Genomic DNA, 23470 nt, shown 5'->3' with positions numbered 1-23470 from the left:
ATATACATATATATATATATATATATATATATATATATATATTGTTTATATAAACCCATAAATTTTTTTTCGTTCAAAAAGTGCTAATTGTGTTTATTGCATATTAAATCAAGTTTTTTTTTTTTTTTGTTTTATTAGATTTATACCCAAATAATTATCGCACAATCCATACACGCTTCGCCATGAAATTGGTAAGTTTTTCGTTTGGAATTGAATCAAAGTTATTTGCTTTTATTTATTTATTCATCTATTATTTTTTTTTTTTGTTAAATTATAATTCAGTTTAAAGTTTTTTGTAATACTTTTTATTGCTAACTGTAGTAGATATGTCATTTTTGTAACAACCTTATTAAATCAAGTTTGTTGTCTAAGTCTTTTGTTTTGCAAGCGTAATGCATGAGTAATATTCATATAATCATGCGCATCTGCTCGAGACTTCTTTGACGTAAGTTTTTTTTTTTTAAATTATATTTTTTCTTTGTTGTTATTGCTCCCACCGCCAAAAAAAGAAGGAAAGATGGTATTTTGATAGGTTTCTGCTTTGCGTGTGTGTGTATGTGTGTGTCTGTGGTTTGTAATAACCTGAGAATAAGCTTAGGAGATATACAATATTAAGCTGGTGTAAACGAGACCAAGACAAGTCACTATGCCTAGTCGTCCGTCTCTTAGTCTATGCACAAAAATGAAGATTTGGAACTCTATAATTTTAGGCTCATATCGCGCTAATCAATGTAAAATATCAAGTCAATGAAGCATATGTTCATTTGTTCACTATTTTGGCAGCCTGTCCGTTCGTCCATGGTATAAATATTGCGTAGATACATATTCTTGGTCAATGTAAGACTTTAAGCCAATTTTGCCCTCTCGTCCAGCTAGCTGCCCCTTTTGATCTCTTCTTTTTGGAATTTCAATCATGTTATTTACTGTAGATGCTGTCAAACTCACAAAGAATGCCCAAAAATTATGTAGATATTGGCAAAAGGTATGCCCAACGCAAACATTTTTACAATTGTTGGAAATTCCCAAAGATACCAAACGAAAAAAGGACCAAATAGAAAATAAAAACTAAAAATAAAAGTTTGGTGCAAAAAGGGATTACGATCCTCCACCTTTGAGACGCTTATATCAACCAAAAATTTGAAGAATTTCCTACAGTCGTTGTGTGCGTGAGGAAGATTTTATACAAAGCGTAGGAAGCTTTTGCACTTTTTATTTTATTGCTTTTCTTGTATTTTACACTGGATAAATTATTAATCTATGGGTTTCGTTTTTGTAGTGCCAGCAGAACCGTTATGCTAGATAGATTTTTAAATAAATTTGAAATCAAAGATGTACGCACTACACAAGTTATATTTTAGTTTATTTATGGATTTCTTAAGCATTTGCTAGCTAAGTAGAGAGCATCCTATAGCAAGAATTAGAAAAAAAGCAAAAAATTTTATAAGAACTTTTTTAAGCCGCTGCCGATATTTTGAAAATTTTCGTTATGCTATTTGTATCTAATGTTAGCTAATATTAGAGGGGAAGACCAACTTTTCTCTCATCTTAGAGCTGTCAGTGTAATGGGTACGAACCCAGGAATTGTGATGCGAACGGTGGAAGTAATGTAGAGTGCGGTGTAGTTGGCAAGCGGAGCACATATAAGTGTTTTGTAAATACACGGTTTATCGCCTTATTTTATTTTATCTGATTTAAAATTATTTTTAAAAACTCATTCTCAAATTGGTTAGAATAGCTGAGGAATCAATCATCTTCGGTCTGTTTAATACCGACATCCTTGATTATTCTTATCGATACCCTGGCAAATGTTTTAAAGGGTTGAGAGTGTCCCTGCCGAAGCATGTGCGCGGACAGACAGACAGACAAACAATTTATAACCTAACATTTGGTCCTTTTGGAATGTTACGTAGACACGAGTAGTTGAGTAAGTAAGAATCGCCAAATCAGTGTGCAAGTGTATTAGAATTTAGTTTGGTTGTAGATATAGTGAGCACTTTGCTTTTGTACACTATGCTGCAGTCACCCAATCGACTATTTTTTTTTCACTCATCACTCTCTCGCTGATCGTCTCCGTGTTACACGAATAACGAACATAACCCCTGAATGTTTAGTCATATAAAAAAAAAAAGCAACAACAATGTTACCGCCCGCATCCATTAATTTTATTTACAATAATAATAAGATTAGAGAAAATCGAAATGCATATAAATATTTCCTAAAAGCAAATTATCATTGTTCGCGCAGTAATAAACTGAATGTTAATTTAAATTTTCACACAAATGTGCAGAAAATGTATGCTTGAATGAAACGGACAGACGCTCAAACCGTGAATAATAAATTCATAAACTAAAGCAAAAACGACAAAAAAAAAAAAGCTAAATAAATAAATAAATGAAAACATATAAAAATAAAACTCAGCTCACAACAATCTAACGATTAAGTTATAAAAAGTCAGGCAATTAATAATCTATGCAAAATGCTAATGCAAAAATAAAAAAAAAATTCATAACATTTATTTGCACATATTCGCAAGCACATAATAAATATAACGCCAGTACGTGTTATACTAAAACCAGTAGATTTTCAAAAATCTTACGCACATGGTTAGTTTGCCAGTTGAATTTTAGCGCTTGTTGAACGTTGGATGCTTAAACTTATGAAGCGTTCAAATCTACAAAATCAACTGCAACACCGAGTTGTAAGTTTATAGAGGTGAAGAAAAAAGATATTATTAAATGTAAAGATTTAGATAAGTTTTGACACATCATTAAACTTGTACGTTAGTCACTAGCTACCGGGCAGAGTGTTACAGTTTTTTTTCGTTTTCGTTTCGTTGAAACAATTTATATAAATTTCTAAAGGCAATTAATCGTTAGAATAATAAATTCCCACAAAAGTCAGAAGAAAACCAATTAATTAAGAAAAAAAAAGTGCTTGTTAAAATTACTGAAATCGTGTTTAATTTTTCGATTTAAATTTGAAATCACATACGTAGTGCAATTTATTTTTTAATTATGCAAAGTTAAAGTGCAATGGTTATCTTTGTATTTAAACATGTCACACACAAGTTTTTCTTTAAAAGTATCCGCTCTATTCTCAAGCTAATCATCCGGATTCAATACCTTCAACATTTCATTCAGTTTCATCGTCAATCATCGCAGCTTCACCCTTAACAACTTTGTTTTCAAACCCTACATGCATATAGATGCCCGCGAGCACCATAGTTTGACTCTTAAAGAAGAACAACTGATCCCATAAACGTCGGACCTTTACGTTAAAACTCATCTCAAATTCATGTTCAGTAACTGAACTTTGTTTTCCTGGATCTAAAGATCTAAACTTTCTCTAAAACACTACCTACTTATCCTAAAGTCCTGCAACTTTATCCTCAAGCCCTTACACTTCATACTTCAGCGTTTTTCCGCTCGAGAAGCACGCGCCCACCTTTTAGTGACTCCGCTTAAAGCTTAAATTTCATAATTTCAACCTTAACCGCGTCAATGCGAATTTAAAACACTGCTCACTTACCTTAAAGAGAAGAAAACAAATTGACAAAATAACACACCACGTTGTTATCCTAAATCGGAGCAATGTCTCAGTCTTCTTAGACATCATAATTTCATTTCTTAAATCCTCAAATCCAACATAAAACTTACTTTAAATCTCCACGGGTTTCCTTTCACCATCTTAGCTCCATCTTCCTACCATACTCATGTGCTTACCTTATATGCATTTTCAAGCATGCCTCAGTTTCATCCTAGAACACTGTGTATTGTTTTAAAAATTCTGCGGCTTCACATTTGAGTACCTTAGAAGCATCCTTTTCCTCAAGTATTTTATTTTGCAACAAGCCACTGAAAAACTCCCAAGCAAGAAACCTAGCTACAAACACAATCGAATCAATCCTCAGTGATTTCGCAATGATGTGGCTTAAGCAAATGTTTAAGCAAATGTGGATTGCAAACAGCAAGATATTACGGATGTTACTTTTTTATTATGCTTTCGCGTCTTCCTAGTTTGTCTTGCTCAAGTCTTCCACCCATTTCCGTACTTAATCTTACTTCGATTTTCGATTGTAAATTTTCTCACAGAAAAGTTAGTTCGGATATTAAAAAATCTGCTTCCAATCAAAGGGAAATAAATGTTAAAATATTTCTGACTCACACTTTTGGTAGGAAATTTTCATTCTTGGTTAATAAATATAAAAGTCTTTTATATTTCATTCATTCGACTATAGAAAAAAAAAAACAACACACGTTCCGTCCGAATGCAATAGACTTTATGAGAACAGCTTCAAATTTTCAACATACCCAAGTCTTGCGTTCAAATATAAACAAACAATAAATATAAGTAAATATGTTAGTGTTGCGTGTCACGCATACCATAGACATTAGTGCAACGATACGACTTTATGGGCACGCACTTGTCTTGGCTTGGTGTGCTTGCGGCTATCAGCGATGGCAGTGGCTGGCTGGTTTTGGTCGCTTTGGTCTGCCTTCAACAGACACATTTCAAGATTTCGATATCTTTCTTTCAATTCAATAAAATCAAGAAACGATATAAACGAACAATAATCCTAAACGTATATCTATGATGTCGTATTGTGTACACGCAGTACACATAGGCACACGTTTAACAAGAAACACTTATTGCGCACACATTTACTATATATATATATATATATATGTATAGAAAAATTCAAGTTATTTATCGACTTGTTTTTTGTACAAATTGTCTTTTTTTTTCACTAAACTGCAACGCACATACATACATTAATACATAAATAGATACATACGTAGACATGTAGGCTTATTTGTTATACATCGCGAAAGATTAGTTGTCTACCGGTCTCTATATGCTTAAATCATTTTTACGACAAATTGTTGGTGTTATTATATTTGTCGTTGTTGTTGTTGTTATTGGATTTTTCTCTTTTTTTTTTTCTTATTCATCTGCAACTCTTATGCGTGTTAGTAAACAGCCTTCACCGTGAACTTGAAAATTGACATTTATTTCTTGTTACAGTTTTTATGTTTATTTTATTTAAAATAAAAATGAAAAAAAATAAAAAGGGGACCAGTTCGTGCGTTGTTGTTATTTTAATTGTTGTGTGCATTGCGTATGTTAGTTATTTTTGTTTACATAATCGCTTGTGTGTTTAGATTGTAAATAGACAAGTGATAAAGAAACCGGAAATTTATATATGGTTTATTGATTTGTTGTTGCTATTTTTAAATTGTTGTTTTTCTTCTTGTTTTTTCTACATTTTTTCCATAAGTTTACCCAATGACTTCGATTAAATTTTTGCTATTGAAGAACGATTTTTAAGAAAAGTAAAGAATATTACTTCGATTATTATATATATAGAGATATATATATATATGGACTTTTACAGAGTTTTCTTTAATGCGATAATTTAATTTTCATTAGAAAAAGCTTTAAAGTGCCGTAACATCTAACTCGTTGACAAAATTTCAAGATCTTATCTGTTGTTGATAATTTAATTACATTAACAATCCCAGGGAATAGAAGTTTAGTTAAAACATGCTCAAAACTTTTGCAATTTATTCACTGAGCCATAGCATTTCTGTAACATACCTCTTATTATGTTAGCATAATTCTTAAATTCAATTTATTGCTACGCAATTATTCCCAATTCCGTAAATTCGTATTGTCAATGCATATGTATGCATGTTTTCCCATTGACTAATCTCGTGTGATTTTTATTTCACCGATGGCATTGCGGTGATCTTATCGCACTCAAATCACGCTTGATCGAAAGTTCAATTGGCCGGTATTGCCATTCTCTAGGTACTTTTATCACTGAAGTTAAAATACACACGGATAAAGGCAGATTATAATATTGTCGCTATTTCAATATGACAATCTGCTCTTACTGAACTTCTCATTCCCTTTACTGCGTTAGTAAAAAACGACCGACAAGAACTTCGAACATGATCCCCCAATCCTTTCACCACTAATTCTTAACCTTACCATACGTAAATTGTTGAATGCGCAAAAATTCTATGTGGGATCGAAATGAATCGGTGACCTTAGAGCTCTCAAAAGAACAAGGAAAAAAGTGAATCCAGGCGGTTTTCCGAGCGTAATAAGTTATGGAAAGTTAAGCTCCAAATACGCTATGGCTCAAATTACAAATGCGTGTACATACGTATACAATTTGCACTAAAGAACGGCTTTTCCGAGTAACTGGATTCATCTTATTGGCATTTTGGTGCATTGGAGCTTGCAAGGGAAGGCCTCTGTTGACATTAAAAGCGGCCAAAGTAGGTTCCAAACAAAGTTGCTGTCTGAGGAGTAAGTGAAAAGTAAACTTGACAACGTTCAAAGGATCTTGATCGAATATGATTGACGAATGCGGAACAATCTGCTAATTGTCGAGTTGAACCCGGTACAAATCACCACAGTCACGAAACTTAGATTCCGGAAATTGACTTCCTGGTCATACGGCGACGGAAAGTCGATTGCATCAGAAATGACCTTCAAAAAGCAGGCAGTTGCGCTTTAAAATAAAGATGGGATTGAGAAAGTAAAATCATTTCATTTCCGCAAATGCTTCTGCAACTCGGGCTGAACAAATATAATTTTGCTATGTATGTTGGTCGAAACTGTATGGCTAATGCATTTTTTTGAGTAAGAACTGTTAGGGACTTTAAGGACGTGAGATAAACTCACCTTTCATTATACCGCTCGTATGTCTGCCGAACGCTATTGTAAATGGTTCGGATCGAAACACTCCCCATATACCGCATTGCGATGAAAGATCATTATATGAACAGCTGGACTAAGCGAAATGGTGTGTAGGTTTATATATATACAAACATACATAAGTGAAAAATTGCTTTTGTTTTCCACATCATAAGCCGGCAAAATTAAAAAATAATATAATTTTTTTTTTTTTTCATTCAAATTAAAAAATACTAAAAGTTATTTTTTGCAATGCATTTGCATATATTTTTTTCATTCAAAAATAAATAGAAATGTATATGTGTCACTATGAGTTTTAATGATCTGTTTACGTCAATGGTCTGCATGCATATATCATATTTGTTAAAAGTAACTATTAAATGGAACCCATAAACCAATAGATTTATTTTAAATTTATTCATGTTTAATCAGCATGCACTAGAGCAGACTAAGGAGAGTGGGTGGGTATTATTTATGTGTGTATGTAATAAAATCAAACTAAACAAACAGATAGACCAATGGAGAATTCTATATGTAAAGACAGACGGATTGACCGACTTTAAAGTAAATACAAAACAGAATAGTAGTAGTAGTAGTAGTAGTAGTAGTAGTAGTAGTAGTAGTAGTCGATGCAGTAGTAATAGTAGTGGTAGTAGTGCATAGTCGTTATTGCTATGCTCTCGACCAGTTGGCACTTGCCTGATTACGAAATTGAAATCATAGCTAAGGTCAGTTGTTAGACTAATTTGTGGCAGTCAATACTTACCGATACAAACATACGTACATAGAACAAATATATATATAGGTATATATATACGTAGTAATGCAGCGATATTATGCGCGTGTTTTTTTTTTCTTCTTTTTTCTTTAGGTCTGGTGACTCAATATTTATTAATCTCTTTGCAATAAGTATTCCGATTCAACATGTTACTCAAGGAAACTATTTGACCTTAATTGTTATAAAAACGCCCAATAAATCAATTTTATCATAATACATAATATATTAAAACTATGCACTATTTTTTAGATTAGATTTATTCGCAAACACATGTAAGTGTCTTAATAACGATCGTTAATGTCTAGGAGAGCAAAGACATGCATACATTTATCTATCGGCTAATAAGAGTACAATAATTATTCCTTATTGTTTGTAATAATAAGAACTAGTGAATAAATGCTACCTTGTAGCATCACTAGCAAATAATATGCAATCAGCATAAGATAAGATTTTGATCCACTTTGTGTAGCCACGTTTGTTTATGCCTTAGCGCATGTGGTTGATTATAACATCGCATTATACATTGTTACCACAATTCTTGAATTCTCAGATAAATGGATTCAAAAGTTGAACAATCAATTCATTTACATCTCTTACTGCATTTTGTTCACTGGAAAATCTTAAGCCATTAGCAAGCAATTCCCACCCTGTTATGCTTTAAACTTGTGTTAATGTATAAACCCGTCAGTCGCGAAAATTCTTATAATAAAAAAAAAAACTATCTTTTTAAGAATTCTTTTTATTTTTATTTAACATGTTTTTTATTGAAATTCGCGATGACATTTGTACATTAAAGAGCAATTGTTGATCTGTCTCGGCGTAGCTGAGCACTTACTGCAACTAAATCAACTGGATCATGTTACTAGAATGTTCCATTAAATTCCGTTCTATTATAAAATTTGATGTAGGAGTTTATGGTGACATTCTATAAGCCGTAAGGTAGACTATGTGCCAGAAAACGAGGCGATGACCTTCGATAATAACTGTCACAAATTTTTTTATACTTTATGAGTGCATTTCTTCGTTATTATTATTATTTTTTTCTTTTTGTTAATCTGCCTATAATTCCGTGTTTACTGTATGTCATACAGTATTTCTAAAATTTCGACCTGTAGGTTGAACACAGATGGACAGACAGACAGACAGACCAGTTTAGAATAGCTTTTTGAAGCGACCGATGCAATAAAAGGTAGATCTCACTCAAGCTTTTCTGAGTGCTGCACACATCCACACAATCTCAATAAATACCTTGACATCACAAGTGGCCAGTCGGTATAAGAACTAAGAGAGATGAAGCTATCAATGGAAAACTCTAAAATTTACACACATCGCTTGGTTTACAAATATGCATATATTCCTAGACGTAAGGTACTTAATGCTCTCTTGAAAGTTCACAGTTACACACACACACACACACACACACAGACACACATACGAAATAGTGACCTGACGATGAAGATAGCAGTTGTTAAACAAGACACAATCAAACAATACTTTTACTAAACATAAAAGTTTTTTTTTTTATTTTTTTCTATATCCTAACAGTCTCGCATTTCGTAAGCATTGAAATAATTAAAAAAATATTTTAAACATTTTATGTGTGCACTGCATGTGCATATATGTACAGCGTATGTGTAAACATACATATGTACATGCAGATTTTTGTTAATTTTTTTTCTTTTTTTTACAGTTAAATATACAAAAATAGTGAAAAAAAATTTGTAATTTATGGCGCAGTCGTTGACAGAGTCACAATACTTGCGTCAAGTTGTTGCCATGTTCTTGTCGTTTTGCTTGAGAAAATCACAAAGAGAAAAAAAAAAAGAGAAAAACTGATGAAAAAATGGTAAAAAATTTTTCAAAGTCTTTACTGCATTACTGCTGCTAGCATCGTTCGGCGATGCTGCTCAGATGTAATGCGATACAAGTCTTTGACGAACAACCGTTTAGCGACAAGGAGTGTTTTCATTGTTATGACAATAGGTGGGCGTTTTTTTTTTCTTTTTCGCTTTAATAATATTCCAGTTTAATTAACATTAATTATTTGTTGTTATTGTTGTTCATTGAATATTTTTTTTCTTTGTTTTCTTATTAAAATGATATTTTAATCGTTGTATGACTTATTCGATTTTTGATTTTCTTGAAATGATGACGACAACGGCAATTTAAGCAGTAGCAGAAAGAGCTACTGTTTTATGTTGTCTGTCTTCCTTTTTTGATTACTTCAATAAATATTATGTTAATGCTTCGAAAAATTTGAAGTATATGTCGACTTTTTTCTAAATTGTTTATTGATTTCTTTTTAACATTTATTTTTTTTATTATTGGCTTTATAATGTAACTTGGTCAGAGAAATAAATGCTAAGACTATGCTAAGCCTTAAGGCCATTCAAGGCTGTCGGCTTTTTTGGAAAACCCCATTGCGCTTGAGATTTGAAGCCACGACCATTGAATTGTTAGTGAAGTTTCCCCGCACTCTCAGCTAATCGGGCAGACTTTTGTTAATTTTTTTTTCCCTTGGGGCATATGATGTTCAAGCAGGTGCAAGCGGGAAACGATTTGTAAGCATGAGCAGCAGTTCTGAGTAGGAGTAAGCATCTTTTGTTCTAACTAAGACCATGAGCTGCTTTCGTGTCTAACGAGGTTATAAGTTCTATTAGAGCATTGGAATCGTAATACGTTCTATAAGCGTAGGCAACTGTCTGCATAGTCAAGTATGGTATACCATGCCTGCTTAAAGAAACTAAATTCTTTCAAAAGAAAAAGAACAGAGTAGCGAGAAGATTAGGTGCTATTTAAACGCAAGCAGCTCCTTGCATACGCATATAAATAGTATGCAGAGGGACACTGTTTATTAGCTAAGGCTTGCCTATCCAGACCACAAAGTCGAAGCATAACATGCACAAGAACACTTAGGGTATAGGATGAGTAAGAAGATAGCTAAATTTCGCAGAGGAACAAATGCATAGTAGCTTTAAATCAATTTCAACATCCGGCCTAATCAAGGCTGTATGAGAAATTTTACTGTGTCATAGAGACTCAGAGCAGAGAGTCGCGTAAAACAAGCTAAATGCCGATTGAATTGTCACTTTGTCAACATTAAGGGTTAATTTATTTTATTCTTGCGTGTGTACATATACACATCATAGCAACGGATTTGACTGTTTAATAAAGAGAAAGGGTTTCAATATCACAAGACATGTAAAACGTTAAGTGTTCTATAGCTTATCAGTGTGAGTATCAATATTATTATTACTTTGCTGTCGTCGTTTATAATAATAAAAATTGTAAAATTAAATGATAAAAATAAAGAAAAAAAAAAAGAAAATTAAAAATTTTTATGTATTTTTGAAAACGTTCCTTCTCTTTTCTAATATTTCGTTTCTTTCGCTTACATACGCGCTTACAATTAGCAGACCATTCCTTTGTTAATATTCCATTCACTTTTTACAAACAATTTAAAATTTATTAATCCGTATATTGCAAATAGCTATAGTATGTACACACAATGATAACAACGACAATATTGTACATACATATAAATTACCATATCAAAACGATTAATTAATATAAATTTATAAGGGGAGACCTAACACTTTTGTTTTTTTTTTTTTTGAACAACAGAAAACCGTCTGAGATATATCGAAATAAATAAATAAATAAATAAATAAAATTTTCTTTCTTTTCTCATTTTTTTAAATTTTTTATTTTTTTTCCCAAATAAATTATTTATAAAATTGAAAATGACAAGTAAATTAACCGAAGCAAAAAGCTTTTAAATGGCAAATGCGGGTAATAAAGAAAAACAGATTTGTAATCAATCAGTGTAATTGAAGTAAGTTTTTTGTTTTCTACTTTTTATTGTTTTAAGCAATTTTCATTTTTCTTTGGAAATTGTTTATGATGTTCTTTTTTATCTTATATCTAAACATAAACCAACATATTTGTACATTTTCTTTAAGAAATTAATGCCTATAACGGACGGTTTTTGGTTACTCACTGCTAGCACTAGTCATTCACTCATTCACTAATGTGAGCATAAGCACAAAGGAAAAAATAAGTAGAAAACTAAATTTAAAAATAGTTTCATATCTTTGCGTTAAGACATTTAGGCCACTACTGTATTGCATGTCTCATATACAAGGAATACATATCTATATATATATAGATATATAGGGAGCTTTTTATTTAAAACATTTTTGGGGGCTGAACAATAACATGTTTGTATGTCTTTATCTTAGAGGCTTAGGTTATGTTACTAAAAAAAAGAAAAATGAGTAAAAAAAAGAAAGAAATTGTATTTAGCTTAAACCGAATCTTTTAATACTCGTTACTAAATATCCTCGTTTTATCGTTTTGTAAAAAATATAGTCCAGGGTGTGAAATCTGCCATCCGTAGGTGTGTTGGCAGCTTAGAAAAAACTCGAATATGATGCAAATGGTTGCTTGGAACGCACTCTATGTACACATTCCATCCTATCTATATCTTACTAGATCCCATCCTGCTTACACATATCCTATCTAAGTATAGCCTATCCTATTCTATATACACATACGCATTCTATTCCAACCTATCTTACCATATCTCATACTGTTGACACATGTCCTAGCTACGTATAGTCTATCTGACTCTTATATACATTTGTATAGAATATGTCCGATCCCATGCTATCCTATCCTATCTTATCTCGTAAAAACATATCTTATCTAGCGCCGTCGCTAGTTAAATTTATGCATTGGAAGATTGTGTGAAACGTCGTCGCTATAACGTTTGACTTGGAATTGACACCTCTTGTTGAAAGACTCTGATTTGCGTATATACCTAAATTTGGAAGAATAAATTCAAGAAAGAATATATTTCCCGTAGACTATTCTAACAGCACTTGAAACAATAAACAAGAATATTATTTATCTTAAATAATAGCGATCCTGTAGTGTATAGTAGAATTTTATTGCATAAACATATGCCGATGCATAAATAACTGAATCAAATTTACCTATATAAGGTGATCGTTTGAATAAGAGAAACATAACCTAAAAAATGCATGAGATCTAATCTTACTCAGTTTCAAATACCTGCTTAAATGACTGTAATGACTGAAATGATGATATTTTAGAGCATGTTGCTGCGGACTCTGTCCCCTGATATCTAAATTGCAAGGGACCGCCTAAGCATTTGATTTGATGAGTTGTTGAAATGATTTACTTAATCCCTCTATTCACCCTTTTCAAGACTAAAATTTATAAGGTCCCACAGCTGCTTCGCAAGCCTGACCGAAATAATAATTTACCCCAATTGCAACATCATGGAACAAACGAGTGGTAATATATTTTAGCCCATCGAATAATACACCGGAGAACTTATTAAAGGAAAAACAGTTAAGTTACAGATTTCGGCAAATTGTGAACGGACTTATCGGCCGCTTTAGCGAATATTTAAATCGAATCTTATAAAAAAGAAAAGAAATAATATTTTACGGTCATATTCTGGATAAATATTTGAAATTGCTAGGGACAGACAGATGGACGAACAGGCATACTTACAAATGAATGTGACTGTGTTGATTATTTTTCTCTTTCGCTTGAGAGGTCACCAATGCCTATTTTCAAGCGCTACATACATATGACAAATCTAATATACTCCCTGCGGTGGGCATTAAAAGACAAAAAAATGTTTTACCAAACTGACCACTTACTGGTAGCCTGCTGCTTGAGTGCTCTTGGACGCATTTTTATATGAATTGAAATACACTCGAAGAGATTCGTTTCAGCTTAAACACGAGTTTTTAGTTTAAGTCTTTCTAAAGCTAAAGGCAAAAACACAAAACTATCATCATCTCCACTGCAAGAGAGAAAAGAAAATAAAAAATAAGACTAACGCCAATCAGCCCACATGTTGTTTCATGCTCTTTTTATGTACCATATGCCTACACATGCTACATATTCGCTTTTCATCGTGCACATGTACATATGTGTATGTATATAAATATATATATATATATATATATATTTCAATTCACATTTACATATATTTTGATTACAAATTTTCGATTTATTATAACTATAAAAATTTTTTCTCATTTATTTTTTATAAATTTACATTTACATTTCTATATATATATGTATGTTAATAGTCATGGCTTTAGACGCTTGCTTGTTTATTTAAATTGAATTTTTGTTATAAAATGCTTTTATATTCGTTAACTTTTACAGTTTACGATTTATTCGTTTATTATATATATATATATATATATTCTTTCATTTATATGTTTGATAAGCACAGGCGCATGGTTACATGTGTGTATGTGCGTTTTACTATAGCAAATAAAAATATATATGTAATTATCACTATTAATTTTAATTTGCTAGCAACACCTTGTTACCAGTAAGCAGATATCTATTATTGTTTCCACATAAATACAAATGTGTTGAAAATAATTTATTTATTTTTGAAATATCTTTTATAATCAGCAAAACGTGCAAACATATTTATAGAGAATTTTTTTGCACAAATAATTATTATCTAAAACATATTATACCGAGATATGCTTGTCATTTGAGGAAGCCATCACAGTTAAAAAGTCATAACATTATCAGGTGCTAACCTAATTATGAAGATTTTCAAGCGAAATACATTGCTTGCATATTACTTATGTCAGTTTATTAATCTAGAAGTGATGTAGCTCTTCAGTTATTACCGAAATCAATCTGAAATTTTGAATCTCATTTTGCAGTGCTTGACAAATTTGGCTGTTAAAAGACGGTCAGAGTGAGGACTAACTAAACTGTTTTCACATCATCGACACTAAACAGTGTCGAACAGGATTCGCATTCTGCAAATAGTGGAAATTTATTTAATTTTCTTGTGGTTAGTGGGAGAGTGTTGTGAACAATTTCCTTCTGCATTTCTTAATAACAATACCGCTTAAGCTTGATTACGTAATTACACTGCCAACCTTACAAATTGATTTACTAGTATCTTCTATATTATGGAAGTGCATTTTTCTGCCTACACTGTCACTAGTTGCCAGCATGGGATTGCTTTACTCACAGCTTGAAATTCTTACGGAACTATTGCAGAAAGCTCAGAGACATTGCAGCCACAACAACGTATTTCTGTAATATTTTCTTGATGTATTTGTAAAATTTAAAGATGCTTTCTCTTGGAACTGGACTGAACTTGGTCCCAGCAGTTTTTCTTACTCAACTGTTTCATGTAGTTAAAGAGTTTATTGCTATCTCTCAATTCACTTAAACTATTTTATAAACCAATAAAAGCCGTACTGCCACCTACACTTTTGTTATTTAACTGGTCGTGGATTTTATGACTGGTTACTAGTGTCATGTAGTAGACACTACTGATTGCTCTGCTGTTACTTATTAGTTTGCAATTCGAAACTCATTCTTCTTCTGTTTGCACTAATGTTTTTCAAGTCAACAGAACATTGTGCTACCGCCTTATATATACTTATTAATTAACCAGTCGTGGGTTTTACTGTTACCAAACTAAGCACTATTGACTACTCTGTTGGTACTTATTAGCTTTACTTTTTCTGTTCAAATCAGAAGTTAATTTTTCAGGTTACATTACTATATTTTCTACATTACTATATAGATGCCACTACCTAAGCCCTTACTCTTTAGCATATCGTCGGTTTTGCTAATGTTTACTAGTAAAAAAGTACGCTCTATTGACTATTCTTTCATCACTTACTAGGCTACAAGTTGGTTTACTACTCCAAATTCATAAGTTCAACCTACTCTGGCTACAGTATGGTTTTCTACAACAAGCCAGCCATGGATTTCACTATTGCCGAAGTAAACACCATTGACTCCTGTGTTGTTACTACAGCTTCTTTTGTTTATTTTTTAATCGGAACACTCATGCTTCTGGCTACGCTATTATCTTTTAGCTTGGTAAGATACGTAACTACCGATTAAGATTTTAGTCTCCAGCATATCGGTGATTTTACTATTCTTTACTTCTAAAGACGTGAGCACTACTCCCTGACTACTCTTTTGTAAATACATCGCAAGCTTATTTACTTTTATCTTTCAACTTCGCTGTTAAATTTTCTGCCTACATCACCATCTTTTAGCCATAGCTCACCATGGTTCCACGCGACCAAGTCTAACTGATAAATTTTACTACTGCCAAAATAAACATTACTGATTACTCTATTATTACTTATTAAACTGAAGCTTTTTCTATTTCGGTTTTCCAGTCCAAAAATTGATTCTTGTGACTACTAGCTCAAGTCACAAATTTCGTCATTTTGTCATTCATCCTTCAACAGGTTTATTGCCTATAATCCATTATTTATTTATTCATGAGCATCGCTGTATTATTATCTTCGAATTGGATACAGTGGCTCTGCTCTCATCTTGATACATACGTCGGATTCATTTCGATAATTGTATTAACGGTGGCCTTTTAAACCTTGCGATTGATAAAATCTAGAATTTCTCGTTACATTTTTACAAATTTATGCCCTCAACGAAAGGGCATTTCTCACACTTACGCATCAAATATTCGTATATAGCACAAGACGCCTCAAACAGTCTAAAAATCGGTTAATCTTGCTTACAATAACCGCATATCTGCACCGTAGCATAACGTAAAAATTTGCCGCATGACGCCCTTGCAAAATGTTTAATTTTTCATCAAATCAACGCGCACCGCAACGCTTATCCGGGAAATGCATTTCAACGCGGGCCTAATTTGATAGGTGTAAAAAGATTTCATTCACATTATCTCCATTGATTGTATTCACAATTGGTAACAACAATGAAATATGATTTATAACATTTTCATTCTCATAATTCATGTACTCCGCACTTAATACGATGTGTGTACGCGTTCAAAGTAATATTTAGCTTACTATACTTAAATACATATATATATATATATATATATATATGCATAGAAGCATTCATATTAAGCTACTGTATGATGAACTTTTTAATAGTGGGTTTCGAGCAAATTTTGATTTTTCGTAGTTTGATTAGAAAATTATTGGTTAATAAATCATATCATTGTTATTATATATTATGCAAAATAATTAAGAAATTTCCATTGAATTCCATTTATGGCGATACTTCTTATTGTATGTATGCTTGTGCTTGCGTGCTGTGCTCTATTGTTATTTACACTTGAATAGGAAATAAAAGATTTTTAAATTAAAATAAACCGTTAAATGATTTTTTGCGGCTTTAGTTAGAGCTTGAAAGTTAGTTTCTTTTATTTGTGGAAGATACATACGCTCAATAAGTTCGTAGGATGATAAATAGATATTGCCACGATTGACGAATCCATTGTTTGATTCTTGTGTGATAAGGACGACCTTTAAACAAAATTTTGCAATATTCCGACAATAAGTTTTCGTAAAACAACTGAAAAATCTGGATTTATAATGAATTCGTCAACAGTTGTCCTACATCTGCTTCTTATTTTTACGAACTTATTGAGCGATGCGTTTTATGCCTGTACAATAAAGATTGCCACTGAGCTTAACATATTTAAATAAAAAAAGTTGTGAAAGAAAAATTGTGGTCGGGTTAGGCCATATCTTTTAATACTCACCATTGCAATTTTATTATAGCTTTTTAATGAATATTATTTTGCGAAACTTACTTCTATGCTACTGAACTGGTAGCGTAGTACATCACTAATCAAAACAATCTGTCTTAGTTTTTCTGGAGTATTTTTTTTTTTTGGGTTCGATTTGAAGTCAGGGATACCGTGGAAATAATATGTGTAGTTACTCATTCGGTGTAGCTGTCCTAATATCTTGAAATCTTTCACTTGCCTTACTAACAATAGTTTCGTGGTAGTAGAGGTCTGACTTGATCCATCGATGGAAAGATCCTCACATTACGCTACGGAGATTAATTAAAATAGGTACCTATTCATAGAAGCGATTCATTCTGGCCAAGCTTATCCCCGCCCCCTTCCCCTCTTTGTCATTTACTGGAAAGGCGGCGTGATTACTTGAATAGTCCGCATATAATTTACTACATTTTTTTTTCGTTTACTTTTTCAACTGCTTTTTGCTTCTGGTATTCTGGCCAATCGCAGTAAGTGTTTATCTTTTAGATTTTAACCGTTATGGCTGTTGCAATCAGGTACGTACGGATTGATTTCAAAACTGTTCATTTTAAATGAAAACCGAACTCGCCATTGGCCAGTAAGGGCCAATTTAGCTTAGACGTAAATTATTTTGCACTAAGTCTTGTAAGAGTAAGTTGGTAGTGTTTGAAAGTGTATTTTTCATTTTAGACACTCTTCTTATGGACGAATGTTTTAACGCACAGCCAAATGGAAAGAATATTTCAATTATTTAGATATGTCGGCTGCCGTGTCTATGCGTTACTAACTAAGATTTGACAAAGTTAACATACCATAGCGGTGTGTATAACAAGACTTATTTATAGACAAATGCAGATAACTTTTTATAGACGTTGCACGCTTTGGTAAATTGTATTAGCAGCAGTTTCCTTTTGCTTTGTGCAGTTTGCCGCTTCAAAGCGAATGACTGTTTAACTCACGTTTATTTTTCCAGCAAAGAAAAAGAAAATAACCGAAAAACAAATCGTCAGCTTTTTTTAAAAGCAATTACTTTTGAAGGCATAAAACTTCTCATGTATAAACCAAACTTATGCTGTACACATGGCGAATTTAATAAAAGCACATACACGCGCACACTCATGAACACATGAAAGTGCCTTCATGTGTTCATTAATAAATCCATATGTGTTTGCGTTAAGTCCTCTTGATGACAGCATTTTTGTTATTTTGTGTACCAACTACACGCTACTAGCGATAATTTTTGCAGAAACTTACAGTCAACTGTATGTATATATGTATGTCTCTATGTGTGTATATGTTTTCTTTTCTTCTTTTTTTTTTTTAGTTCGAAATATGCGCCAATGTACGTAGCTACAGCTGTGTGCGTCTATAGTTATTTTGCTCATTTTTCATTCAATTGCTTTATTATTTTCTTTGACTTCCTTTTATTTACTGCTGATGACGTTGATAATCATTTGTTGTTATTGTTGTTGATGTTGTCTGTATGTATCTCCATAGTTTACTATTAGCCTCCGTCTGAAATTAAAGTGTTATTGAGAGTTTTCGGTTTTGTTTGCTTTGTCTGTCGCATTATTAAAGATTAAAGCCATAAAGTCAAGTGTGTCTGAGCGCTAGACTATTATATTATATAGTTGATGGTGAACTTATATAAATGTTGTTGCTATGGGTCTATATTTTATAGGGTTGTCAAATATCAAACCAATCAATTGAAACATTCTCTGCTTTTAACTTTAAATTCCTTAAGAGGAAAACAAGAAGTGTTGTTATATTTGAAATTTGTTGTAAAAAAAATTGTTAACAAATTACTAAATAAATACGCTTTCCTAAAGAATTCAGTACACAATACTGCATATGTATATAATATATATGTACGGAACGGCAGATGAAGCAGAAAGATAAATAAAAATATGCGCAATCAAACGAATTATCATCAGATTAAACGAATCTTTTGATCTTTATCCCATGTCAACAATGCGAGGCAACGAAACCTTTTCCATGACAACGAATATTTAATTGTTAGTATCTTAAGGTAAAATTGCTCACGTGTGAATATGTCGTCTTACATGTGCCTATGAAAAGTGTGCTTAACGACACGTAACCGATTGTAACGTAATCTTGCATTGCTATGTTTATTTTTGAAATGCCTTAATTAAGTCCATACAGCTAGTCTATGAGCGCGTAAAGAGTTTGTTAGATTTAGATGGTATTTAAGAAAAGTATTTTCAAATCGCCTCTTAAATCCTGCCCCTCACAAAACAGTGAGCATCCGAAAGTAATTAACCGCTTTCATTATTTTCCGAAATATTTAGAAATTCAGTTTACATGATGTCTTTAAAAACATGTTTAAACGTATAAAAAATTCATTTGTATATATATATATATATATAATATATACATATATGTATACAAACCCACAATCCACATGTTGGCAAAGGTCTCTGATTTTTAGATATTCACTAATGCACTAATAGATCGATTAAGATATTGAGCCTTGAAAGGATGATGACAACATGTCTAGGCCTTAATACTGATTGGTAGATAAGAGAAGCGAGAACGCTTCGTCGATTCCTTGACTATTTCTTGCTATTCAAGAATTTCTGTATTTTATACAAATACTTGATGCATATTTTTACTCCAGCTCCAAAGATATTCCTGAAGCCGACGTCTTAGGTTTTATGAAGTGTTTAATAAAGTTTATGTACTTCTAATGATGGCTATAAAAAAGTATTCGTAACTGCCAAAAATGTTTCTTTTATATTTCAAAACTAAACTAATTACTTATGCTGGCAAACGCGATGGAGACATGATAAAGTGAAATTAAATTCAGTTTATCCAAAACCATAACTAATGACATTCTTCATAATGAAATAGCAACAATCATGTCATTAAGTAACATAATAGTATTAAGTCCATATTAATGCAGTGCGGTCTGGTGAAGGATAACCCCTTTCTTATTTAAAAATTTAAAAAATGTTTTTGGCAATTTGGTTGACTTCAATATACTTGACGGTTTCTAAGCACTAGAAGAGAACAACCGACAAAGACTTATTTATATCAATATTGATAACATTGTTTGGTAGAGGGTAAAGCGCTTGCTATTTAAAATGGATTTATTTTTACATCTGGCAACATCCATTTTTTTTCTTTTTAATATGACCTACCATTCAGGAGATATCCCTTATTAGTGTGACACGGTTATAAGTTAGAAGGAAGTAGTGAAAAAGAAAGAGACAAAAAAGGGCCGAGGCCTAGAGGATGTGTGGTACGCCTTTGCCTACTGGGCACTCACTGTAGCGACGACCGACTTGGTCAAACCGCACTGAGATTTGGAACTCGCGAGCATTGACTTGGTAGTGGTGCCTCTTATCTACTCGTCTATAAGGCAGCCCTCGAAGTAAAATACGAGCCTACTGAAGCCTTGCGATTAGAAGAGTTTTCAAGAATTTGCCTGCAGATATGATTTTCGTAGATTTTATATTAAAAGGTAAATTGACTACCTCTACGTGTAGAATTGCAAATGACTTACCTACCTACACATTTATACATCTTTATAGGAGACTCTCCTGAATTTGGTTGAATTTTCTTCAAAAAAAGCGTAGGCAGATTAAGACGCATTGTTAACTCGCACCTATGGTATAACAAGTTAAGCAAAAATTTCAATTCAATTTCAATTACAATGTATTAGCATAAAAATTAATTTTACCAACTGACCGAGTAATTGATATGAAAAATATTCGATTCCGAATGGTTTTGTTTTCTTTTTTTTATATAAAAAACCAGGAAGTTTTTTTTTTACATTCTTTATGCTATACGTATCTAAAAGACACTAAACAAAATTAATCATATTGTTTGGCAGTTTTTGGGGCAACACCCCAAATACACCAACTTGCAACAGCAGCAGTAGCAACACCAACAACAACAACAATAAAAGTGAATGTACTGCACTGACCATGTTATTCATGGTTTTTTGTTTTTTCTGATTAACTTCAAATACTTTACTGCATTTCGGTTTTCATTATTCATTATTATTATTATTAATCGTTAACACACAGTCAATGAAAGCAATAAGAAAAAAAAAAAACTCTTTATTTACAATTTTATTAACCAAAGTGTTTTCCTTATTTTCTTATTACTTACTACACACCAACAATAAAAAAAAAAAATGAAAAAAATGAAAAACTTGTTCCATCAAAGCTGCTGAAATATTATGATTTTCATGCTCGCGCACTAAATGGGGTTAAATCATAATAATTGCAAAGTTTTGTTATTGTTATCAGCGATTGCCCCGTGAATGTATCTATAATTTTGAGAAAGTTAATTTTGGGATTTTTTTCAAGGTTATTACATATTTAACGTATAACGGAAGTATTTTTTAATGCCATTAAAGCCACGAGCAGTCATTGCTTTGTTGTTTTTGCTTGTAAGGATAATTATTGACATTATTTATGTTTGAAAATATGTTTTTGACTTCGACTTTTGTGCCGTTTAATAATTCATACTTATACTTATATATCTTAAGATTAATTAATTTACTCTAATTATTTGGGTTTTATTTATGTTATCATTTCAGCTAATCACCATTTTTGCTGTTATCGCTTCACTAGCTTTGGTTGCAGGTCAACGTTATTTCGGTCATGGGCCATCTAGACAATTTAATTATAATTCAATAGATTTCCCCGCAGCAAATAGTATAAGAGATCCTCGCCAAAATAGAGGTAAATATCTCGTCGATATATTCTTGATAAGACTTAGTCCGTCTATCAGTCCATTTTGTCATTGCTCACTATCGCATGTAACTGATTTTAGAAATTGAAACTAAATACATTTGCTTTGAATTGAGATCTGCAGATAAAACTATGCAATTCTCTTGTGTGATCCGCCCATAGTTCCTTAAAAATTGAAAAGGAAACTGAAACGTAACTGATGTCTATAGTGTGCGCATCATAGGACGTATTATTCGAGGATGGGTTACGGTAGCAATTCGTTTGGTAGTAGGACTAGTTTAACGAGTTCACTTTGTATGACGAGTATATAAGTCATGATCCGTCTTGTTGGATTTACTCATAAAATGTTACCACCATGAACGCGTATTTGCCAAAATAAGGTTATATTACGCACTCGCTGCGGTTGACGAGCACATCGCTAAAGAAGTCCACACCCTTAGCTGGTTAAGACAAAAGCAAATCATTCTAAATATCGACTCGGAGCAAGCAGATGTTACGAAATATGTTGCCCTCGCGGGCTCTCTAGCGAATCGCCGGTGACATATATATCGCTTCTTCGTGCCGCTGGTAAAGTAGCTAACATTTTCAACAAATAAAAAAGATGGTAAGGAATGTGCTTCCGGTTTGCGCTCTCTAGCGAATCCTCTGTTTTCAGCAAATCAATAATAGCTGGCTTGGTATAAGTCTCAAAGACTTATTTTCAGAAGAAATTAATTGTTTTCTATCAAAGAAGCATGCTGTTCGCATAAAATAGATCCATTTGAGCTTCTCCGAGGTAATAACTTGTATTACCTCGGGAAAAGCGTTTTGAATCACCTGAAGACCTAAAAGAGAATTCGTGCAAGCGGCTGGATGCCATATATATATTGTATGCGAGGAAACTTGTTTTACACAGAATATTAGAATTTGTCAATTCTTGGGCTCTTGAATTTCTTAAAGATTACTATGAGCGTTGCCACCTGTAGAAAGATACATGAAAGAAGCAGGAATTGTTCGGACCGCATTGCGTACGAAGGAATCGTCATTCGAAGGCGACTAATATTTAATTAAGAAATTTTCTCTTTTTCTTAACAATTCCAAGTACATTTCGCGTGGAGTGGCTGATGTTCCAAGTTCCAACTTTAGGGTTTATTTAACATCTAGCTATTGTTAACTAACCATTTGCATGAAAAGACTTAAGAGAGAAGAAGAGAGAGAAGATCAACGGCTTCTATAGATGGGCTGCAATGCCTTGAGTTTGTTTTTTTTCAGCAACGCCGGACGTTAACTTACAACATTTCTTTAAAGTGCAAAGTTTTGAAGTCATAAGGATTAGCTTATCCAGATTTTCTAATAAACATGTTCTTCTAAGGAAAATTGGTTGTGACTTTATTTACTTATTTTCTCTGTTTTTCTTTTAAGGTCCCGTCGTATTTCCACCCTCACCTCCGGATGCGATTGAAGAATCCAGCGGTGTTATTGTTGGTGCTTCCGGTTTCGGTTTTGTACCGCCCCAACAAAGTAAATCACATTAATTTATTTATTTTTAATATTAAGAAAAAAAAAAGAAACTTTTTTTTTAAGCACAAGTAGTGTTCGTAGCATAATATAATTAATTACATTGTAACTAAACTCAGTGAATATGAAACAAACAAAGCTTTAATTTGTTAATCTTAAATTTTATTTTAATGT

At 32.5% G+C, this 23470-nt stretch overlaps 1 protein-coding gene across 3 annotated transcripts in view; it reads left to right on the top strand.

The window, feature by feature from the left end:
* Positions 1-23470, top strand: part of LOC119640120 — a 41974-nt gene that overhangs the window by 586 nt on the left and 17918 nt on the right. For all 3 annotated transcript variants that reach the window (XM_038037952.1, XM_038037953.1, XM_038037954.1), the window contains exons 2-4: positions 139-191; positions 21646-21790; positions 23201-23299. In XM_038037952.1, coding sequence (XP_037893880.1) covers positions 183-191; positions 21646-21790; positions 23201-23299 — 253 coding nt within the window. In that variant the 5' untranslated portion in view covers positions 139-182. The remainder of the gene's footprint in view (positions 1-138; positions 192-21645; positions 21791-23200; positions 23300-23470) is intronic.

The sequence above is a fragment of the Glossina fuscipes genome, unplaced genomic scaffold (genome assembly GCF_014805625.2).
Source record: "Glossina fuscipes isolate IAEA_lab_2018 unplaced genomic scaffold, Yale_Gfus_2 115, whole genome shotgun sequence".
Classification (NCBI taxonomy): domain Eukaryota; kingdom Metazoa; phylum Arthropoda; class Insecta; order Diptera; family Glossinidae; genus Glossina; species Glossina fuscipes.
Note: the sequence above shows the minus strand (reverse complement) of the source record. Positions and strands in the feature narration are given on the sequence as shown.